The sequence below is a fragment of the Equus caballus genome, chromosome 18, assembly GCF_041296265.1.
Source record: "Equus caballus isolate H_3958 breed thoroughbred chromosome 18, TB-T2T, whole genome shotgun sequence".
Classification (NCBI taxonomy): Eukaryota; Metazoa; Chordata; class Mammalia; order Perissodactyla; family Equidae; genus Equus; species Equus caballus.
In genome coordinates, this window is record NC_091701.1 from 41799684 (window position 1) to 41824554 (window position 24871).

Sequence of the window (24871 nt, forward strand, 5' to 3'; positions counted from 1 at the left end):
AAAATGTTTTCATAAAAGTGCAAGAAGGCCTGTGTAAAGCACATATAAAAGAGGAAAATACTAAGTTCATAATATACAAACTATCTGCCAAAAAAATAGGTGATTTCCAAAAAGGTGGTATAGGAGTTTACAATAAGAACAGAAATTCATAAAGAACAGGAAAGGAGCACATCTCAAAGCTCAAGTGAACCAAGCAGCACCTACACACTTCTTGCTGAAATTCTCAATGACGTGAATTGCTTGGGTTTTCACCACAATTTTAAGACATTAAAAATCACTGAATTTTCTAAATTGTTTTCACTTTATCTTTTTCTTGATAACCAAAGGACTGTATGTTGTGGGGAGCAATGGGGACTGAAAGGTTGGAAAAAACTGTAAAGAATCAGGAAAAATAACTCACTCATGATTCTACCTACCAACAGAAGAAAAGACTTATCAATATTTTGGCATATTTCCTTCCAGTCTATTTTTTTAAATGCATTTTTGAGACTGTGTTGCATGCACAATTAACAAATATAATCCTCCCTAGTTTATGTTACAATGTTCTGAAATTCCATATGTTTAAATGAATAAAGCAGAGCCAAAACAGATTTCTATTTATTAGGGTACTACTCTGAAGAACACTAAGTTTGTTGTCGCTGCCGCCACTTAGTGATAAATAACAATAACTTTATCGATTCATTATTTTAACACAGAATTTAGTTTGCTCCCTTCAATTTTTTCACTCTGTCCTAACTCCAGGAAAAGCTCGCTTCCTTCCTCAGGGTACGTCTATCCTATTTTAAAATTTACCAAGCTTTTAGAATGTGTTAAGCAAAGCGTTCTCTACAGACGTGAGTTTAAAAACAAACACCCACCAAACACCTACAGATGTCCAAGGACGAAAAACAAATGTTTATTTTTCTGAGTAACGCAAAGACAGCATCTTTGAAAACCAAATATACAAACAAGACAAAGGAAAGAATTCAGGAACTCATTACGCATATAATAATCAAATCTGTCCATTTTCAAGCAAATTAAAAGGAAGCATTGTTCATCACTAAGAGGATCAATGCTCTTTTTCTTCCTTTTCCAATCACGTATTTGAAGGATATAAAGAATACAAAATTGAAAGGATTTCTTTCCTGAAAGAGAAGGAAAATTCTGCTAACAAGAGTATATAATACAGGAAAAATTCTTTTAAAGTATGGTGTGATGCACTTTATACTTTTTCTTTTTCTTTTTTGTAATGTGATTCAGAATCGCATTTTAAGCTCCAAGTCCTTACCCTGGGGAGGCTGCCCCTACTTTCTAAACACAGTCCATTCTTAGAGGCTGTGTCAAGGTCTCCCAGGATCACACACAGCCTCCCAGGACCACCCCCTGTTGCTTGCTCTGTGGGGACATTAATAATAATAACACCTTAGAAGGATTAACAACAACAACCCTGTGGAGCGGGCATTATTGTCTTTACTTGACAGAAACTGAGGCTTAGCAAGGTGAAGCGAAAAAGCATGCAACTGGTAGAGCAAGAACTTAAGCCAGGGTCTTCCGATTAAGTAGAGTCATGGTTGAAGAACTTAAAACGTGAAATTTATTATTATTATCAGGGCTCAAGGAACAAGCTGAGAGGCAAAATTTTAAGTGGAAAAAGTAGGAATAATATGGTTTATAATTATGATTTTTTTAATAACTAGTTTTAAAAAATGAATTGGATTCCCCAAAGATAGAGTTGCAGGATTTAGCAAATACAAATACACAGTACCACACACTATTTGGGACATGCCTATACTAAAACATTATTTGTAGTTTATCTGAAATTCAAATTTAACTTGGCTTCCTGTATTTTTTTTTTTTTTTTTTTGAGGAAGATTAGCCCTGAGCTAACATCTGCTGCCAATCCTCCTCTTTTTGCTGAGGAAGACTGGCCCTGAGCTAACATCCATGCCCATCTTCCTCTACTTTATATGTGGGACGCCTGCCACAGCATGGCTTGCCAAGTGGCGCCATGTCCGTACCTGGGATCTGAAGTGGCGAACCCCGGGCCGCCGAAGCACAACAAGGGCACTTAACCGCCCTGCCGCCAGGCCGGCCCCAGGCTTCCTGTATGTTATCTGACAACCCTAGGGTAAAAGCCTTCATGAAAGAAAAAACGCTAATAAATTACAGAGCTCCAATTCCCAAAGCTGAAATCTGGGACACTGTATGTGCCACATGTCTTTGGGAGACAAGGAAGTGTGGTGGGGCTACAGCTGTTCCTGACTGGGCTTCCTTCTCTTTTTCCTGGTAGCAGACACAGCCCTTGACGCAAGACACCTAGCTTTCACTAACTAGGCCATTTAAATTCACTGCCTCAGAATTCCTGACCCTTCTCTCCTTAATACAGATATTGTGAAGATTAAATATAACTGAAGTCGGGAGGGGATATCGTAGATTTCTTTAAATATTTATTTATTGGCAGAGTGCTTTGGAAATGTATTCTCAGAAACTTGGACAAGACAGACTCTTCCGCATCACCAAGAAAGGACTTGAAAAGTACTACCAATATACGGTGGAGCCCAGGTGACAGCAGTCCCTCTAAAAGGAAGGAAAGAACAAAAACGAGAAATGTGTTCAAAGCCTGAAGTGAACTAGGGAAAACGTAGCGAGATGCCAAAAGGGGTGCCTTGCAGAAAAACTCGGTGATCACTGATGGGGAAGTCTGTACTCTTCAAATGGCTATGGATACACATTTAAAACAAAGTTACCTTGACTCATAAATATTATAAATCACAAAGACATCAAGATAGCCTAATATAAAAACAGGCAAGATCTTACTTATGGATACCAATTGAATTTTCTGCTACTTCTCCTTAAACCTCCAATCTCGGTTGCAGGAGTAGGTTTACCTCCTTTTAAAAAACAACCAATTGGGACTGGTGCAGACAATGTTCGTTTAAGTATTTCTAAGTACAACTTTAATCTTCAAACTTTAACAAAACCCAATCTACTCCACATAAATTGCTGTGAACAGAAACTGCTTGAAGAGGATTAATCAACAGCTTTGTATGTCATCCTCTAACATGGCCAAACACTGAATCACTGCTGAACCCTTCACGTTCAACTATGCCCTGTTAATCTTCAAGGAAGCAGCTAACCATGTAAATCTACTTAAACTGAGGAGATAAGCACTTCACTCATCAAAAGTTGGCAACATTTAACAAATACAGCTACTAGTTGGCAAGATCCTTTGTAAAGAAAAAGAAATATACATGTATACACACACGAAAATTCTTGCATTCACTCCCCTACCCCCAAAACTCCACTGCACACCACTAAGATATATTACTTAGCAACAAAGGACCTGCTACATGCCACAATTTGTAAAAACCAAAGTCTATCACATAATTGAGTCAACCACCGCAAGAAAGCAGTTCCAAAATGGAAGTAAGGAAACACGAAGAGAGAAGTAGCTAATAAAAGAATTCAAAGGTAAATGGAAATATTCATTTTCTATAAATAAAGGCTTTTCAGCATAAAGCACTTTTTCTTTTGAAACACACTAAAATATTTTTGTAACTACGAAAGTCCTGATAAATGGTTTTCGTTTTGGTTGTGGGAGTGTGTTGATATAACCAGACTGGACTTGATTACGGAATATCATATAACTGAAAGTCACAGTCAACAACAATAGGACCAACATGCTTCTCCACTGAGACTTGAACCAACGATCTTTGTCTAGATACCACCTACTGGGTTATCACTCCGCTCAAAAGCATCTGACTCTGACCTGAGCCGAGTGGGTGTATTTCTAAAGCGCTCATATGCCTGTGATGCAGGAAAATCCTGTTTATCCTAGATGATGCCAGAGATCAATGCTCCTTGAGGCCCTCGACACACTACGTGGGGTCGGAGGGGGACAAGCACCACCCACCTGTGCTTTAACTGAAACTGGCCGACTCCTATACACGTAAAATATAGGAAAAGTTAAATATAGGAAAACTTTAAAAAGTTTTAAGAAGAAACTGGATAGTCATTCAGTGAAGCAATACTTTGACATCAATGCTGCTTCCAAATATCAGGAACCCACCAGCCACATCATCCATTTATTAACCTCATCCTTCACTTCCAACCTCACCACCTCTGTCCTCTCCCCCGCCCTGCCCCCAAAACATGGGAGGAATTTCCAAACTGGACTTCTGAGGCTAGAAGGGCTATGGGCAGGGATACAGGCGAGCTCTGGATGAGTTCCTATTGAGATGTACATGTAAGCAGGCAGGTGCAGTGTGGTGGTTTCTAAGAGGTTGAGTGCCAGGGTCAAAATCCTGGCTCTGCATTTTGGGCTGTATAGACTGGGCAAGTTACTTAATCTACGCCTCAGTTTTCTTAACCGTAAAATGGAGATACTATTACCTGCCTCACAGGACTGTCAAGATGACGAAGAGTTAATGCACCTGAAGGACAGAACAGCATCCAGCAGGCAGTAAGGTGCTCAATGATGGGTAGTTACTATTATAGATGTATAATACAAGTGTGATTCTGACTCATTATGTTTTTTCCAAAGGTGATTTTTAAGTATTCCTCACATTCAATTTTCACCTCAGGCAAATTATCTGAAATCAGCTCTAAGAGCTGATTACAAATTTCTAGATTGGAATCGAACTGCACTGTAAGACCTAAAATTTACCAATTCTTTCATCAAAATGAACAAACTAATATGAACTGAAAGATGCGAGCTTAACACCACAAAATCTTATAAAAAGCATTAATTAGACTTCCCGTTTAGACTAAGGCAGGATGAGATCACAAAGTCACTCATGGTAACCAGGTCCCCGAGCTGGAAGTGTGCTTTCCCAGTGAATGGCTAAATACTAACAAAAGAAACCTTTGACTCAAATACCACTGGTACCCGGGGTCTTGTGTCTGTATAATGCCTACACATTCATTTCTTTCTTTGCCTATAGAAAAAAGAAAGTCTGTTTGTTTTTCTGATTCAGTCAGCCCTTTTAGTCTCTGAATCTAAGGAGAGCCCAGTGAAAAGAAGAGCATCTTATCAGCGTGCTCCAGACCAGCAGGCTGTCCCCCTCCACACACAAAACCTCTAGCCCCTCACAGCAAAGGGCCTCGCCCTCAGAGCTTTTCCCCCATTTCAGAGCTAACACCCCGCCGGGTTTTGACAACAAATAAATGAATACACAAGGCCCTTACATAATTAGCCATCTTTTCAGGTAGAGTGAGGTGGGTGGGGGAGGAGGGCTCCGGAGCAGAATATTTATTATAAATTGGCTTCATTGATGAAGTTGATGTAAGTGTGCTGGATCCGAGGGCATTTATTTTAAAGTGAGGCTGCATGAAGTGAGTTTAGAGATGCCTGCTTCTGAATCTTGACAATTTTAGCATATACTTCAGCCAAGTCACAAATGCAGAATTTTTTTTTTTTTTAATTAAAGGAAGGGGCTTTTCTGAAGCCAGGTAAAAGCTCCATTGACTTGGAAAGCAAGGGCACACAGAGCAGAGTGTGTTTGCTGCCTTTTCAAGAGAAAGCTAACAAATAAAAGAACCAAAGACCAGGAAAACAATACTTTTTGCCACTGTCACTGTTAGACAAAATTAGCCCTACTTTCAGATATACTCATGCTAGGACATACCCCCCAAAAATGACTTAACATAATCAATAATCCTGTGAACGTCTACAGAAAAGCCAGCAGGCATCACTGTCATCTGTCATGATCTTAACAGAGGCACGGTCTGCATGGAAGGATACAGTTCACTTGTATCATTATTGGGATAATATCTTAATTGATTTGTCTCAGTGGCTAAGGATGTAGACAAGAGATTTATTATGGAAGAAAAATATCTGCAATCGCGTTTCTGTTTTCTCAACAAGCATCTTGCCACTGACCTCTAAATCAGTTTAACCTTTTCTAAACAGACCTGCACATTTTTTACATAATTTAAAGCTAGGTTTTGTTATTGCTTCTGCTGAAAGGCTCTGTGAGATTTATCACAACATGGCTTCAGTAACCTTTTAAAAACAAAGATGAAAAACAAAACAAAAGGCCGCAACTATAAGCTCCCAGCTCCACTCCTTCTCCTGGCAGGGGATTTTGATCTAACCACTAAAGTGCTTTTGGAGTTCAATCTGTTAAAAAATGTATGAAACGGTATTAAAATAGGAAAAGGCATGTGTATGACTCAGGCTTATCCAAGTATCTCGGCAACTAGGATGTCACAGGATTTCCCTGTGCTGCTTAAAACTGAAAACCTTGAGAAAGTGACAGTAGAAGTTCCTGTTTCTTTTTCTTTTTTTTTTTTTTTAACATATATATGGGAGGGGGGGCGCGCGCGAACACACACACACACACACACACACACGCAAATTGGTCTTCCGGGTTTCCTACGAATCAGGCAGGTTCTTTGAGGTTTCGAGCGAAGATCGTTGCAAACCAACGTTACGACTTATGACCGTACTCTTCTACACACAAAGGTTTCAGAAAAACCCCAAACTTGTTGCAGAGCCAGGCGAAGCCCCCGGCCCGGCGCGCTCCTGCGCTCGCCGCCTCTCCGCCCCTTCCCCTTCCTCCACGTCCCACCCGGCCCAGCCGGCGGGCGCGAGGGCATCGCCCCTGCTAAGGTCACCGGCCCGAGCCGTCCCAGCGGGCCGCCTCCTTCGGAAACAAGGTCACCGCCCAGCCCGGTCCCTCCGCGGCGGAGAGCGGGGTCCGGCCGAGCGCTGCCGCCCTTTGTGGAGCGGGGCCGCCGGCCTCCGCGCGGCATCCCGGCCGCCGCCTCACCTGCTTGCGATAGGGCGTCCTGCAGTTGCTGCTGCCCCCGGGGTTGCCGCTGCTGCTGGGGAAGATCATCGCGGCGGGCGCGGGCGGCGGGCGCGGGCGCGGACGCGGGGCAGCCTAGCCGCGAGGGGGAGGGCGCAGGGAGGGGGCCGGCCGGGGCCGCGGCCGCTCCGGGAACTCCCTCTCGCCGCGCGGCGGCGGCCGGCGAGGGCTGCAGCTCGGGGCTGACTGCTCCTCCGCCCTCGACCTCCGGACTCGCCTAAAAGTGCGGCGCGGCGGCGGCGGGCGAGACTCGGGCAGCTCCGGCGACCGCCGCCCTGCGTGCCATGGACGGGAGTTCGCGCGCGGAGCTGGCGGCGCCGCGGACTCTGCCGGCGGCAGCGGAGGAGCAGAGCCGCCGCGTCCCCACCTCCCGCGGCCTCAACCACCGCCCCGAGAGCGCGCCGGCCGGGGGCGGGGAGGCGGCCGCGCACCGCCCCGCGCCGCGCCCGGGCCCACCCGCGCCTCCGCGCCCGCCCGCTGGGCGCCGCGCCCGCAGCCCCGCCGGCCGGCCGACCCCCGCGCGCTCCCTGCCGGGCTCGGGACCGGGGCCGGGGCCGCGCGGCCCGGGGAGCCGCAGGCGCCCCCGCTCTGCTGCAATGGTTGGGTCTGGCTCCCCGCATGCCGCACATTCCTTGGAGTAGCCACCCCCCTCCTCCTTTCTTTTTTCCCCTCGGCTCTTTGCCGAAGCACCAGCGGCAGCTTTGCGCCCCTGCTCGAAGCCCCTTTTAAGGGCATCGCTTCGGGGATCACTCTGACACCTGGGTGGGAAGCGAACTGGTCCCAGGTCTTCCCTCTTTTCTTTCATCCTGCCAAACTACTTCCCCCCCCCCGCCCCCCCTCCCAGAAAAGGTGCGGACGATCACTCCTACTTCAACGAACAAACCAGCCCTCCATCAGACCCCGTTCCCCCAATACACGCTAAGATTTTAGCAGAGAAAACAGGTCTCCACTCCCCATCCCCTCACCGCAAACGCACACGGTTAAAGTTCCATGCTTCATCCCTATGCCCGAGTTTGCGAGCTTACCTTCAAGATGCCAGTATCACAGCGAAACTCATTTAAGGCCATCGGTTTGGTTAGGCTTCCTGAAAACTGGAATAGTGTAATCCTTCTATATGTTAATTATCAGATGCAACACCAATGTGTTCTATTCAAGGGACAGAGAAACTCCGCAAAAGAGGGACAAAAGGAGGAGGTAATTTCCTTTGTTTCCCAGTTGAAATGATCTAAGGCAGCTAAAGAGGCCCCTTTTCTGGATCTCCTTTGCGTTGGTCTATGCAGCCTAGAACCTGAGCAATGCAGAAGGCTTCCACAGCCAGTCCCACAGGCAGAGCCCGCTGTCTCTGGCTAGGCCACTGGGACAGGCTTGCCAACTTTTAAGTTGGCCTGTTCAACTGTGAGTATTACAGGGTAATATCGTCGCGGTAAGTCTAACACCTTCTTGGAAAGGGCCATCTGCGATGATAATGAAAAATCCTAACTTGTTTAAGAAGTGAAGGCACTCCACTTCTGGCTCCCACAGAAACACAAAGTATCCCGTAAGGAAATTGAGTCCTCCAGCAAAGCTGTGGTCATTCAAGGGTTTTTTTTTCCAGCAGCAAGAAACTGAAAAATATCCATCCTAGTTATCCTGCTGGTGACTGAGTGAGCCGCCTCCTTACTCCGAGGTGCTGCCAACATTCCCAGCAAAAGTGATGAGAACTAGCAAGTCTCAACCTAATTAAAAACAACCATATACACAAAGTACACATATAATTCCTAATTCTTTTCATGGAAAAAAAGCAGCAGCAGCAAAGGAACTTATTCTAGGCACAGTGCTAGGTGCACAATGGGCAAGTAAGAACTTGCTAAATAAAATCCACAGAAACAGATCTGTCCTTTAAAGTGATTTAGTGAACACAGCACAGCTGTGTGTTATTCAGTTGTGTGTTATTATATACGCTAGAACTACTTCCTGCAACTCCGTGCATTTACAATTTGGCTGCCTCTTTGCTGTCTTCTCTCACTAGGACCTTTTAGTTATTGAACACAGGTATAAAATATAAGGTTTAAGGCAGAACTGTTCAACTCATACGTTCCTTCTCCTGAGAACTTAATACCCAAGACCCCAGCAGTTCAGACCTGTCATCTATGGAAAAAATTCCACATACAATGTCAGTTGTCATGACTGGTTTCTTAGGAAACCACAATCTAAACCACAAAAGAACAGCATAGATTAATTTTTCTATGGCTCTGCTGTAAGGTCATGATACTTTGGATATTGTTCTATTCTAGAATGCTAAGACTTGATTTGATACGCTGCAATAGTTTTACAGGAATAAGATGAGATTTTAAGTGATAATACAATTTATATTAGAATACTAAAAGAATTCTAATACTAGAGTCTAAAATATATGAATAATACTAAAAGAATATTAAAAGGACTCTAAGAATAAAAAAGATATCTAAATATCAAAAAATGTAGTGTTCTATAATGGTGAATGCATAAAAGGAATGAATACAAAGTATCTATTTTTAAAAACAACATCTACCAGCCAGGATTCAAAAGTTCCAGACTTAGGTAGGTGCTACCCTCTGAACTAAGTAAAGTATTACAAGAAAGGAGAAGACAGATCTTCTACCCTCAAAGACTATAAAATGTAACAGTCACTAAAGCCCAAATGATTCCAACATAAGAGAAATAACAGAAATATGACACCATGTGTATATATATAATCAATAATAGATATTCACAAGTGCTTAGTTATAAGTGATTACAGGGATAGATCCTGGTGAGATTCATCTGGGAAAGCTTACTGACCTTTGAAATAAATTGTTTTAAAACAGAGAAAGGAAGGAAACATTCCAGAGAAACTGCAAATTATCGTGGTAAGAATAAGGGCTTTGGAATCTGTCCTGGAGGCACTCATCCTCTTTAAAGGGAAACTGAGACTTTAAAGGGAAACTGGGCTGTCCCACAAGCCTTCCTCCCCCAGCTCAGTGGGTGGGTAAAGTTGTGGGAATCTGACCTAAGGGCAGCCAATCCACAGACAGTCCAGTGACCTATGACATGTCTGGGAGTGAAAAAAAGAGCAGAGCCAATCAGATTCTCATCCTTGGGAATTTGATTCAGAAAACTCCAAGAGCTGAACCGGTTGGGAAAGGGGCAGAAAGTCCAAGAGTGCCAGGGGGTAGAGTTGGGGCCACAACAAGCCAAAACCATATGCAAGCCAAGGTTATGAGGAAGCAGAAACTATGAGTAAACAGGAAGCTGACTGGCAGCAAGCAGAGAGTAGAGCAGATGCCAGGAGCGGGTGAGCCACTGGCCATGAGATGATGGAGGGAGCATCAGTCCCTAGAGCTGCTCTGGCTCTGAAGACTGACAACAGCCCCTCCAAGTGCAGAGTGAACACCCCCCCACCCCCACCCCACTTCAGATAGTTTAACTATCTGGACTTTGCAATCCAAGAAACAAAATTAAAACAGCCAAACAGATCTGGCTCATTTCAGCTGCCCACTTACTGGCCACACGGCTTTGGGCAAGTTAGTGAGCCTGAGTCCCGAACCCCTCACAAGATTGTCTTAAGTATATATACAGTGTACCAACAAAAATGCCAAACTCAATAAATGGCAGCTGTTATTATTGTTTTTCCAGGTTTTATAGCGGTGGCTTGTAGCTTTAAGTGGGTGAACTGTGTAAATAACTGATGCTTAGTAAGTCTGGCTGACCATCAACGAGCAGGAGCAGCGGCGTAGTTGGAATTGACAACAAGTAAAAAGAGCAAATTTAGGTAAGGGGAGGCTGCTTTTTTCAATAACTGTTGAAAGGCTGAATGAATATGCTTTCTCAGGCTATGTATACCACAGATTTAACTTTAAGCAGTTAAAAAAAGAAGTCTGGAGAAAGGTCTGTTCCAATAGCCTAGGTGCACTGAAGTTTTCCTCCCACGTTTGTTTTTGTCTCATTTCCTTTGAAGAAGTTATGTGTTGGACCAGGGCCATTTCTGTATGAATGGCAAGACTGTGAGCAATATCAGAGGTCACACTCTGTAAGGCAGGAGGAGTACACCAATGAGGGTAGTAAGGATGGAGCCATCAGGACATGCAGAAGCCTGCAATCTTGTAGAGGAGATGCGACTTACAAGCTGCAACTTTGTATAACTGGAATTTGAGAATCTGAATTTAGAAGACATTTGTCTCATAGAAACAATTTGAAAATGAGACTTTCGTTTATAAATCTTTCACGTCTCATTTCACTTTCACAACCCTATGAGATTGGAACAGTTATTCGGCTCCATTTACAGATGAGAGGGAAAAAAGTAAGCCTGGCTCACATACCCATAGAGCTAGTATGTAGCAAGCAAGAGTTAGAATCTAGACCTAGCTAAGGTTAAAAGATTGCCCTGTGCTCTTTCAACTCTATAATGTTACATCTCCAGAAAGCCTTATAAATAATGCTCCATTTCCCAGGTGAGTACTTGTAAGCCCTACAGCACCTGGGCTGCTGTACACTAATAATGCAAGGCATTAAGTGATAAGTGCCAGCCAAGTGGTCTAGACAATTATGTGCCATGGGAGTCCACGGGAGGGAGGGATCAATACAGGATATAACATGGGCGTGGGAAGCTCAGCTGTATAAATGTTTTGTCTGAGGGACGTTCAGAAAGAAGCACTGTGCAGATGACCAGAAAACCAGAACTTGAGACAGAGGGCTGCTAGGAGAGTAGATGTAGATTTGGGATGATCGCTGCTGAAATCACTAATCGATGAACTCCCTGAGAGGGGCAGACGATGAAGAGCTGAGAGGCTAGGGGACCTCCCCTGACTTCCAATACACACATTACTGAGCCCCAGAGAAGAGAGGAGCCTTTGAATGAAATTACTACAAAGAAAGTATGGTGAGGAAGCTAAGCTTTGAAAGAAGAAAAAAAAATGGGGGCAGAGAAGATGTCCAATGAGATAAGAATAGAACACCTCTATCAACAAAAGAACACACTTACAGCAGGTTCTCTCTCTCACTGCTAAAGCATTTCAAGCACCATTTTTTTATTTGGGTCAAATTAAAAACAGAACGGAATTAAGAGGAGAAATTCATTCGACGTTATTTCAAATTACAATCTTTAAAGAATAAAATATAACTGTATAGTATTGGTTGGTCTAAGCAGTTCACACTAAAAAATTGTTTATGTTTAAGAGTCTCTAAGTTTAAAAGCTCACAACGTCTCTGGCTCCCAGCAAAACAGAAAAAAAAAAGAGAAAAAATATGAGGTCAGCAGATTCTTAAAATTTCTGTTCTTTCCTCGTACAAAACAGAGTTGATAAAGTACCCTATTTCTAAAGTAGCAGCAATATTTTCTATTATTTACTATTTTGCTTTTTAAAAAATCTACGATTCTTATTCTAAAGACTCCCTAGACACACATAAAATCCCATGTATATAAAAATGAAACCACTCTAATAAAATAAAACCATAGCTCTATAGCTAGAATCCTAGAAAGTATATAGAACAACATAAACATAGCTATCTTCTGATGAGTCTCACCAGAAGCAATAATCCAATGGTTCTTAAATCTACCCTGGCGAACAAAACAGAAGAAATGGGCTTTGCCTTACTGCTGCAGCTCTGTATGGACTAATAAATAATAGCTGCCATTTACTGAGTAACTACTATATTCCAGGCACTTTCTCAGCATGTTCCTCTCTCTTTCTCTCCTCTCTCTCTCTCTCTCTCACACACACAGTGAGAGAAGAATGATTATCCCATTTTACTGAGGAGAAAACTGAGGCTAAGAGGTTTAAGTAACTTTCCCAAGGCCACAGATTCAATACATGATGGAGCTGAGGTTTGAACTCACGTCTTTCTGCTTCCAAAGTCCCCTGCCTCCGATAATACTAATGATAGTTATTATCACTATTAGCTGTGGATCAAGTACAAACTTAAGAGCCCAAGCCTAGGTGTGCATCTTGGCTTCTCCAGTTACCATGTATGCGACTAGGTGTGCATCTTGGCTTCTCCAGTTACCATGTATGCGACCTTGGGCAAGCCACTTAAAAAAAGGATATGAGGGGGGCCGGCCCAGTGGTGTAGTGGTTAAGTTCAGCATGCTCTACTTTGGCAGTGCAGGTTCATGGATTCAGATCCTGGGCGCGGACCTACATCATTCATCAAGCCATGCTGTGGCAGTGATCCATGTACCAAATAGAGGAAGACTGGCACAGATGTTAGCTCACAGCCAATCTGTCTCACCGAAAAAAAAGGATGTGGGATTACACTGAATTTCCATTCAGTTGAATATGAAGGCAAACTCTCCTATATTAGCATATATCATTAATAGTACAGATATATATTCTGCCCTAACCTAACTCCTAGATCTCATTTAACTGATGGTCGCTGAGATGTAACTACTCTCTTGCAACTACTTTTATTTTCTGGGATAGTTGGTAGGATGGAGTTGGGAGAGATGCAGAAAGAACTATCTTGTAAAGGCTGGGATGGTGATTAGGTAAAAACTATTTCCATAAGCCTAAATGGAACTGAGAACATATTTTCCCTCAAAAAATAGTGGAAGACCATATTAGTGATTAGCTTTATTATGGGATTCATAGATGCTTATAGTCAACTAAAATCCTAATCACCATTTAGGACATTTCTATGGCAATGGATGGGTGCCTTGATCCTCTATATTTTTTGACTGTGGAAATCTACTATTGGAGATGTTATTCTCCATTCCTATAGTAAACCTACAAAAAGTAAGTGCTCACTTTTAGAATACTCCAAGATAATTCAATGAATTTTCCATGACTTATAGTAAGACTTACAAATCACAAAAAAAAAGATATTATTAGGTAATCTTTGCTACTATGGCTTCCCTAAAGAGATGGAAGTAACATAACCATCTACTGTATGGGAGCAAACTATGGGTAAAAAATAAGAGCTGAGGTGAGGAAGGGAGTGGTTGATGTGCTGTGGAAACAGCTAATCACATCCACCTCTTGCTACATGACCTGGGAAGAGACAGAAAGTACTTAGGAAATCGACAGAATCTGTGGAAAACTAGAGCCAAAACAAACAAACAAAAAAAGTATTTAAATCATGGAAAAACAAAATTCCAAACCTGGAATGACCATCTCCTTTCCATGAGTAAAAATAACTTTTCAAGTGACAACTTTGACAGTGCAGGGCCAACAACTGTACCTGGGACAACAAAACCCTCATATAAGATAAGAATGACAAAAGGTTATCATAAGACATTCCTAAATGTCCAGGGGACATAACCAATGTCTATCCAATATCAGGGATCCATAGCACAAGTTAGGTTTTGAAGCATTCAAAACCGGCAAGAAAAAAACAAAACAGTTTCCTTTCTCTTCAGTTGCTAAGATTACCCTTGAATTAGGTCTATTTCACCTGAAGAGGAGGATGATAGAACAATTACCGACATCCTTTAAGTAAATGAGAATGCTGAAAAGCTTTTCATTTTCCACTGAATTATCAATGTAAAGGTTCAAAGCAGAAAATACAGAATTAGGAATGCATTTCTATTCAGCTGAATATGTATGAAGGCAAACTTTCTAACATTAAAATATTTAGTTAAGAGTACCGGAATGGGCTACGGGAGGAGCTTATAAAAATTCCCCACCCTAAGTGTCTTTAAGAATGACTAGTTTTGGCTTATCTAATGCACTTAACACATGGGGCAATCTGATGACAGACCTGTGGCAAACTGATACTCCCCAAGCGAAGAGAAGGCGAATGAGCAAATTCTGATGTTGCCATGACAATATGACTGATCATGACATCAGTAATTCTAATTCCAAACTATAAAGAACACTCCCAGAATGCTGACAACATGCTAAAAGATCCTCCCAGAACCACCCCCAAGCTAGGATTGGATCTCGTGGCAAATGTGGTGCTGTTTCAACCAAAGAATTATTAAGCATTAAAATCCTGTGAGTTGGAGAAAGCACCAGGGGAAAGAAGTAGATCACTTCTGAAGATATTTTTCAAACCTACAATATATATATTACAAATACATGCACATATATATATTCACACAGAGACAGAATCAAGGTATAAAAATGTTACAATTTACAGAATGTTTTATTATACATAATCTCTTAAAGTCTCAGGCAAGGAATCAGGGCAGGCATTCTCCACGTTCTTTGAACAGGTGAGACAGGATCAGGTAGGTTAAACAACTCGACATAGGTCATGAAGCCTGGAAGTATTGCATCTCAGGGCTTGAAAGAAAATAAAGGGCCAATCTCTGTGCCTGGTATATAATAATCATTCAATAAATCTCAGTAATTGTATGAAAGCTGCTGTCTCCCCTTGGACACCTTGACAAATAATAAATTCATTCCATCTATCCATATTTAGCCATATCTATTAGAAAGTTCTTTGTTAAACAGCCTCCAAATCTGAACCTATCCATCACAGGCCTGCCCCAGGACTAGAGTCCATGTCTCCTGTGGATTTTATGGTGCTTTTCTCTGTATTCTACACTGCTCTACCCACAGAAGTGAGCACTGAATCGGCTCATTTTGAGCCTTACCAATCTTGTAAGATTGTTTAAACAGTCTCTAAATCCCTAATGAGTTACTTAACCCATTGTCCTACACATGGTAGGTTTTGTTGGAGGCATGAATGAATGAGGCAAGCTTTCTTATATACACACACACAAACAGCAGAAATGATGATTTTCACCCTCTTTTCAAAACCATGATTATCTGAAGTTAGAAAGAGCTGAATGTAAGAAATGGAGTGATCAGATCTTAAAGAATAGCTTTACAGATTATATTAAACATGGTGAATTTGCATCCTAATCTTTAGATCACATGCTTATCACAAGAGGGGTTGTAATAAATGCTGCATTTTGCATTTGTATGTGGCTTACTAAGGAAATGAGATTCCATGAACAAATGGTTTCTCTTGACCTCAACTGCTACTGTCAGAATAAATCTTCCTGCTTTACTTTTTGGGGGAAAAGAGAAATGTCCTACTCATCTCTCTGAGACCAGGTCTCCTACAAATATTTGGACATAAACTGTATGTCATGCAATCTAAGACACCACTGATTATAAGATGGTTGACAATTACTGAGATGTTAACACTTGAAAAAAATGGACAACAGTAATTATAAGACATCATAAATTATAAGATGCATCCTGATTTCAGAGATGTTGAAATGTGAAAAAGGGGAGTCTTAGCATCTGTGCAATACGGCATACAGGTGCATGAACACAATACATGCAAATGCAGACACGTGTTCTCTTTATTCATAGTCTGGGCTCAAGAAAAGTATTTTTTCAAACATTCATTTTTAACCTTCCTAAGGAAACAGAGCTACTAAGTGGTTACAAGCAAATGGATCACACACTCAGTTTTTCCAAGGAGATCTTGTGTGGGCACAGTCTCCCCGAGTCAGAATGAGAAACAACCCTGATCTTACAAGGGCACCCATCACAAAGGAACAAGCTGAGCTGTCTGCTTCCCTCTCAGCCATCTCCTCACAATCACATCAAGTTACATTCATAGTGTTTTAGATATACAGTGCACTTATAGAATAAGAAAGGTTAAAGGGAGATGAACCTAAATCTCTATATATTTATCAGACTTCTCCACTCTACACTTACTGCTATTAGTGCTTTAAAGCTGTCAGGTGCAAACATAACTTGAGAACATTCGTCCTGGACTGTTACTTCTTTAGCAAGTTGTAGTCACACACACATATGCACATGGACACACACACACTCAGAAGACCGGTCATCAGTGCTGTTCTGGCACACAGCATCAAATCCAAACTACGAGTCTTACAAACAGATTTCCATGTTTTTGCAGGACCTGGAGCGCCAGTTCTCAGTCTGCCTAGGGATTCGGATTGGAAAAGTAGTTTTTACATAAATAAGGTAAGTCAGATAAAAAGATATATATCTGAAATGGTTATCACAATCCTTAAAATTGATAAGAAATTACAAAGTGAATCAAAAGCAATAACTTAGCAGGTAAGATGACCCAGTTACAGAAAAAGATATAAATGGTTCCCAGTTGAAGCAATGACTATTATTAGTAAATGTTAGTATCTGATATTTCATATTTGTTCAGGAACTAACTAGTCCCCTTGCATTTCCTCCTTCTTCCTTGTGCAACTTTCGTTTTAGTCATTTCACTGCTGGTGTGACAATTAAACCAATATTAGTGAAACAAACTGGTCAGTTTATTAACTGACTATAGGTTGGTCAAATTGAAGCTTGGAGATTATCTATGAATTACATTTATCTGTAATGTTTCCCTTGTTATATGGGAAAATTATGATTGATTTCGCACTGAAAATTATCTTAGGAGAATTACTAACACACCAGATCACTAATATATCCCAAGCCTGTAACTTAGAGCCGGGCACATATTAGGCATTAAAATATTGGTTCAATGAATGTATAAATAAATGAATACGGGGTATCTTCAAAATGCACACAAGTTCCTATTCAAACAGATGTTATTATTCCATAAAAGTAAAACAAGCTTACGATTTTGAGATATGTTAATTCAATGACAAACTGTAAATTCCAATTTATTAGCCAAACTTCTTCACTATTGAGGAGTATCAATTCCAGGTACTCTCACTCATGATCTCTTGAGTGACTTGAAAATATATTCTATTTTAGGGGCTCTTTCAAGTAGTCTTAGAATTCACTTAAGCTATTTACCATGACATCATTAAGCATATCAAGCTACAAAATATTGCAAATCACTGTAGGGACTGGTTTTCCCTACTTCTGTATCTATCTGTCCCCTTTATTTTAAAAAAACATAATTTTAGTTTTTGATGACTATCAAACTTTTTAAAGTAGGTATACAAAGTTTTGTAATTGAAAATCATGTGGTTTGTTTTATTCTATCACATAACATTTTCAAAAAATTCTATCAGTAAGTAATGGCAAATTGTTGATAATTATTGTAGCTATTCTTTCTCCTTTAGCGTGTGTTTGAAAATTTCCACAATTAAAACATTTTTAGATGATACCAGGGTACTAAAAGCCTTGTGAGTTTTATTCTTAGAGGATTCCAGAAACAAAGACAAATTGATTCTTGCTGCTCTAACATCTATAAAGTGAGTACATAGTTGGTTATAAGTTTTCTTTTAAAAAACTACTTTATCTGCTCATTTTACCCTTTTCTCCATGAACCTCTTCTAAAAAACAAAACAGAGTAAGAAAAAGAAACATTAAAAAAGTTGATCTATGAGACTACAGTCTGGATAATATGAAGGTGACAGTGAATCTGTTAGAAAATGCTACAAATCCAAGTGATTAAACAGATAGGATTCAGCCAACTTCAACATTGGACAGTGAAAATGCAGAATGTCTAAATTAGCAGCATCTCTACTGTTCTTACTGACTCTCTTTTCTTTTTCTCTTTTATCCGTTAGTTTCCTCAAGCTAGAACGGCTTGGAACCTCTTCTGTTTCTTCCTCTGACTGGTCCTTATTTATGCCAAATCGTTGTGTACATTGCTTCCAGAATTATTCTTTATGACCTCTTTGGCCATATGATACTACTTCCCAAAGCTCCCACATCAAGTGCAAATTTCTGAACATCACTTGTAAAGCACTCTACTTTCTAACTCCTTTCTCCCTTTACCTCTTCCAGCTACTATTTGTGTTTTGGCTGCCCATGAACTCACTCTTTTCTGGCTCTGAGTTTTGCCAGGAAACAGCCTCTGTTTTTCCATCAGCCAAACCACATTCATCCCTCCCTCTGTTTACTTTGTTGAAATCACAGCTCATGGTCTACCCCCTCTGGGTTTTTCCTACTCTCATCCATTTTCTAAGACCTCTCACTATATTTTCTAAGGACTGTAATAATGCCTAAATTAGGTCAACTTAGTGTCTTTACATTATAAACTCTTCTACTGACGAAACCATGGCCAAGATTTACCATGTGCTTTCCACTATTTACTCTATGGAAAGGCATCCTGTGAGAGCTCAGCAAGTACTTATTGACCCGGCTTCATTATAAATCAGTTGTTCTCAGCCTCTTTTCCACTCCAGCACACCTGAGGAATACCATTTATTCCCATCAGTCACTGTGGCTTACTTTTACACGACTCTGAGTCAGAAGTGATGAGAATATACACTCCTATCCTTATCTGAAAAGCATTGTTATAAAGAATGAACCAGAGAGTGGTTATAGGAACCCAGAAAAGATAAGTATTTAACTTCAGCTAGCTAGCTAGTGTGTGCTTGTGCATGCTCTCTCTCTATATATAGTAGATATATCTATATCTATAACAAATATATTATAGATAAATAATATATAAAGTACATGAAAATTATAGCCTCTTGACCTAAGAGGGCTTGGGAATGACTAAATGTTTTCTTGGCTGAGCATGTATTTATTAAAACCCAAGATGGTACCAAAATGTGTTTTACAATGATTAAAAGCAGCTGAGAATTACTTTTCCTGATGACACAACTTCCCTTGAAACTCCAGTGGTTGAGTCTTCTGTCTTTCCGACACAGAGAGGCATGTGCCTTTTCCTTGTTCCTCTTCAATGCAAAACAGCACAGTCCTTGAAATGTACTCCATCGATCCACTGCCATTTATAGTATGGAGTAGCGCACAAGGCAAGGGCTTTCAATAAAAACTGCCATGTTTGAAAGACAATTCTACCACTTGCTAGCTTAGCAGTCTTCGCCTAAATCTATTTAACTATTAAAAAAAAAAGGGAAAAGATAATAATACCTCACCTACAGAGTTTTTGGGAGAAGCAAATAAGACACTTCAGTTTGTTAAATTACAAAGATCAGTTATCATCACCTACTTACTTTCAGCCCAAATTTACTTACCTTCAGATAACTTAGCACATAGCTAAGAGCTTTTCCTAGGTGGTATCATTTCATCTAAAACCCCAACCTTACAGGTCCTTGAACTCCATTTCAAGAAAACCTGAATATTCACTTTGCTTCAATAACTAACATCAGTGCATGTCATCAAGTCTGAAATTCCCATTCTCCCATCTATTCTGCACTCTTATTAATAAAAATAATAGCATCAGATAATATTTTTTGAGTGCATAATATGTGCCAGACATTGTTATAAGTATTTTACAGGCACTGTCTCATTAATCTTCACACCACCATTATTCTTTCCACTTCCAGATGTGGAAATTTAAGCTTCCCCTTCATTCTTTTTATTCTCCATTCCTCTATCAGGTCATCATTATCACCACTGTCACCACCATCACCCCTTCCCCAAATTTCACTTAATTCCAACCAATCTAAATTCCCAAATCAAGCAACCCAAGTTTGTTATTTCTGGTACCCAGGATCCACAGACCTTTCATTTTGTCTTTAAGATGAGCTCTTTGACCATCAGATTTTTCTATGCCTCCTCCTGAGTTGCTGACAACTGCAAATCATAATTATGCTTCTTGGCTTCAAGAAAAATTCGCTTAAGCTTAGCATTCATTTTACTCACTTCCAAGTGGCTCCCTACCCCATCCCACACAGAATTAATTCCAAACCTTTTATTTTTTTCCCTCAAACTCTCAGTATTCACTGCCAAATGTTAAGGTAGAGATCATGTGACATTATTTACATGAACTTCCCTCAGTTCTTTCTCAAATATATATCTCTCTATATTTTTTTCTTGGCATTCTTCTCTACCTAGTAATAGCAATGTTCCTAGTTCTTTTCAAAATATAGGTTTCCATTTCTATCTTTGATTTCAAATGAACTTCCCTATTACTTCCTCTGCCCCACACCATCACCTCTTTCCCCAACCCAATTTCTGTACTGGCTTTCTTTCTTTCTTTTACTTTTCTCAGCTACTTAATATTTTTTTTTTTACTATAAAAGTCATACATTAATACATTTTCCTTTTAGAAATAAGAACAGCAGATGCAATGGCCTTTTTTCTCTATAAACTAACTTGCTCAAGTCTTCTCTATCCTAAGAAAAGGGAAATGCTTTCTTTGATTCTTAAGCTATTTTATTCCTTCTTTCCTTCATTGCCAGAGTTCCTCAAAGGGCCATTCATCAGTGGATGTTTGTATGTCTTCTCTTCCCATTCTAGTTACAGACCACTATAATCTGGCTTCTGCCTCCACCACTCACCCACAACTGCCTCTTGATCCCCATCCAACATAATTTAGTTCTGTAACTCACCTTCATGGAATTCCAAGATGTCTACTCTTTTGGTTGTCCTCCTTTGCCCTCTTTTTTTCCCTGCTGAGATTCTTTTCCATATATGAGTTCACCCATGACTAGCACTTCAATAATTACCCCAAACAAAGAAGTTCACATCTAGAGATTCAATCTTGGCTTTTCTCTAGAAAACCAGACCCATGGTTCAAACTTTCTTGAGCCTCTGTTTCACCCGGTCAGCAGTCACTGCTCTGTCTCTCTGATGTCCCCACTGAAATTTACATGGTCCCTAACACAGCCACTTGTATTGTACTTTGGTTGTATCTGTCTGTGCAGTTCACTGGAATGTAAGCTTCTCAAGACCTAGGGGTCCAGCTCGATGCCTTGCACACAGTTATAGTTATATATAGTTTTGTCTATAGTTATAGACAAAAGTTATTTTAAATTTACTGACTTATGAGTCCAAGAAAAAAAGTACCATTTTCATAAAACTAAAGAGAAACTTTTCCTCACACTCATGAATTTGTTATCTATTTTATTTTTATTTTGTTTTTACATAGAAAGTCTTCAGAATCTGAGAAGCACTTCTTCTCTAATAAGGGAAAATATTCTCAAATGCGTTTGAGAATGCCGATCATTTCCAAAGTGTAAGAGGAATGAAAGCCCCATTAACTGGTGACTTTGGGCATTCACACTTTTAGAGGAGGAGCTGAACAACTGAATTTTAAACTGCTTTTCAGGTTCTGCAATTTTTAGTTGAAAATTTTTAAATGAAAAGAAGAATTACACATTGGGGTCTAACTGTGTCTACTGTCTATTCATAAACTATTATACAAATGGCAGAAACTAGCAAAGATTTTATTTTACAGAGTGAACTTCAGAATCTCTTTTTCATATTTAAAAAAAAAAAAAAAAAAGCCAGCAAGGGAATGAAGAATTGAGAACGCTTTCCTGGTGTTTATTTTTTACCTTATTTTTTCCAGTTATAAGATGAGTAAGTTCTGGGGATCCAATGTATTCCTGGTGTTTATTTTCATACCCTGAGCAAACAAAAGGTAAAAGATGAGCAGCTTAGGAAGGCAGAGGATTTAAAAGGCAAACATAAAAGGGATGGTTGCCTTAAGATAATTAGGAATTGATAATCTATTCACAGACAAATAATTAAGATTAAGATCTGAAGGCCAAAAAAAAGTAGTCTTCAGACCCATATTAGAGACCTTAATCTTGGTTCTTGAGTGGAATATGGTCAATAAAATGACTGCTGCACTTCTTGGCATCTGCAGTTAAATTATCTCCATTGCCAATAGTATGTGTAGCTGCCTAAATGGGGCAGCATGAAGTGGGAGAATTTAAAGGCGCGTCTGTCTTTCAATGGGATAGTCTGGACTCTCAAGCTTAAACATGTACATTTCTTCAATGCCTCTGTAAACAAAGAATTTCTCACTACTATTACAGTGAAATCTTTTTAACCCAAAGGGAGACCATCAAGTCTCTTAAAATTTTCAAAATGTCTTTCCTCTTCCAGCTGCCTTTCAGTTATTTTGTATGTGATTAGCTCATTTAAAGTTTGATTAAAAGAGACCATTACTTTTTTTCTCCCTAAAAATGTTCCTTATCTATTCATTCAAACAACGTTTACAGGAAGCCTACTAAAGTCAAACCGTTGGGTGCTGTACAGAGGGGGGCCATGACTAAGCTGAATTTGGGAGGAGCAGAAACAATGAGACAGAGGACTCATCCCTTGTAATGGTGACTCACAGGGCAGGGATTTTCAACAACATGGAGACTCAAAGGAGTGGAGGAAGGAGATGCTGGTAGATAGCAAGAAGCCAAATAGCCAGGCTTAGAAACCAGCGAACAACAGAGAAACTGGGTGACAGAAATGGTGCAAGTTCAAGGGATAAAATTCAAAGCTCCTGCTCTGGAATTTGTGCCTAGAACTGAGAACAATCATCTAGTTGGTCTCCACAAGGCCCACGGCCATTATGGTTCCAGCCAATCCCCAGGCCTGGAAGGCAGCTTTCCGGGGTTCCCCTGAGGTCTGGTCTCCTAATTGTGCTTCTGATGCCCTTATATTCTTAGAACAACCCCACTCCCACTACTTAATACAAACAGTAGTAGGTCTCTATCACTTGCAATCAAAAGCATCTTGCTAAACAAATACTAACAAAGTGGTATAATAAAGTGCTTCTTGGAAGTTAGCACTTAGCAATAAAGTTATTTCAAGAGGGAAATAATTTCATGTCAGGCAGCACCACCTGCGTATTTAAGACAAGTTACTAAATTATTTCCATTTCTTTCAAATCATTTATTATAACAAAATTGCCCTACTTGCACCTACCTGATCAGCAGGTATTACATTCATCTTTCTTATCAACCCGATTACAGTATCACCTGTTGTCCAAAGAGCAAGCTTCTCATATATAATCTGAGCTGTCTCAAATTCTTTAAAAGGAATGACAACATATAAGCTCCCCCTTCCCCCAAAAAACACATACAAATTAAACTGCCCTTCATCAAACTTAAAACATGTCTCTAATGTTTATATATTTCAATGTCTCTAAAATAAACTACCATTTGATATATAAGAGAGAATGTTATTTGTTGCAAATCCTTCTAAAAAGTGTATATATGATGTATTGTTTAAGTAAGTCTCAGGGATTCTATTTTGCTTTTCAGTGTATATATGTTAAATCAAATGAGGCACTTTTTTTGCTATTAGAAGCCAAGAGATTTTTGATAAGATGGCCTTAAGGGTTGTGTTATATTTTAGGAATGAGCACTTCCTGTCCAGATTTGTGCCGCCGCCTCATTCCTGGTGACTTCTAAACAAACTAAGGTCACAGTGGCCTCTCTTTAATTAGTATCTCACTGGAGGGAGGGGAACATGTCAAGAGGAAAAGAATGCATGAAGACATGATAAACAAGGTCTTCGAGATTTGGTCAAGGAATGAAAGAAAGCCAAGCTTCTTCTTTGTTAGCAAACTACAGCTGGAAATGGTTTTGATTCCTACAAATTGAGAAGGCTGGAATTTTTATGTATGTTTGTTAATTCTGGCTTAATGTGTTAGACTTTATCTCTATTTCAATTTGGTAGCCTTGATTCGTTGTTTAGACAGCAAAAGAGTGATCCAAAAAGGAAACAACTGATTCAGTAAACACTCTCCTATCTAAGGTATAATCCCACTAAGGTTTGGCAATATTCAAGTTATATTGATGTAATATTTTCTTTCTTTAAATTAAGTAGTATGATATGTAGGAGAGTAAAAGTCAGTAATACCTACCTAAAAGATATTTTTAAAAACAGATATTAAATAGCTAAAACTGTACCTTTCATATACATACATAATCAACTAATCTTATGAGGCTAGGAACAGAAATTCTATTTAAATTAGGCTCACCACAATGAATGAATGAAACTGAAACGAAAATAAATTTGCCTGAAACTCAAGAATGACACAATTTAAAAATTCTGAAAAGCCTAAATATACATAAACATATGTAGAAACTCTATCTATCTATGAGTGTCTGTAATAGACAGACATAGATTCCATACAAATATAATCCCACAAGGGAATTATATTTTCAAAATACCAAAGAGTAAAATTCTGGAAAATTAAGATGCTCATGTGTATGAAGAAGCAATGCTTTTAGATTATTAAATCTTCAGGTAAAAAAACCGAGACTGATTAACGGTTCCTATTGGGTACTATTTACAAGAAAGCACCTCAGCAGGGTGCCCGTGTCCAGTTTCATAATCACATAGTACACTCACTCTACAGGATTACGTTCCAGGCAAGTTCACATGTTAAGTTGAATTTCCTTCTCTTCAGGAAGTGACTTTTACTCAAGATTGAATACAGCTGTTAGCACAAACCACTGTTCCAAAAACACTTCTACGAGAACTGGAAGAAAACACCATTTTAAGAATTGCAAATTCACTTTCATTATTCCA

General features: G+C 40.0%; 1 protein-coding gene across 20 annotated transcripts in view; it reads right to left on the reverse strand.

Moving 5' to 3' along the window:
* RBMS1 (RNA binding motif single stranded interacting protein 1) overlaps positions 1–24871 on the reverse strand; it is a 207202-nt gene that overhangs the window by 122663 nt on the left and 59668 nt on the right. For 4 of the 20 annotated variants that reach the window (XM_070241157.1, XM_070241159.1, XM_070241152.1 and 1 more), the window contains exon 1: positions 6753–7204. The exons of 8 other annotated variants lie outside the window; for them this stretch is intronic. In XM_070241157.1, the coding sequence (XP_070097258.1) occupies positions 6753–6821 (69 nt within the window). In that variant the 5' untranslated portion in view covers positions 6822–7204. Of the gene's footprint in view, positions 1–6752; positions 7205–7816; positions 8442–14483; positions 14562–24871 lie in introns of those variants that run through there. 8 more of the 20 variants (XM_070241154.1, XM_070241161.1, XM_014732504.3 and 5 more) reach the window with 6 other exon arrangements.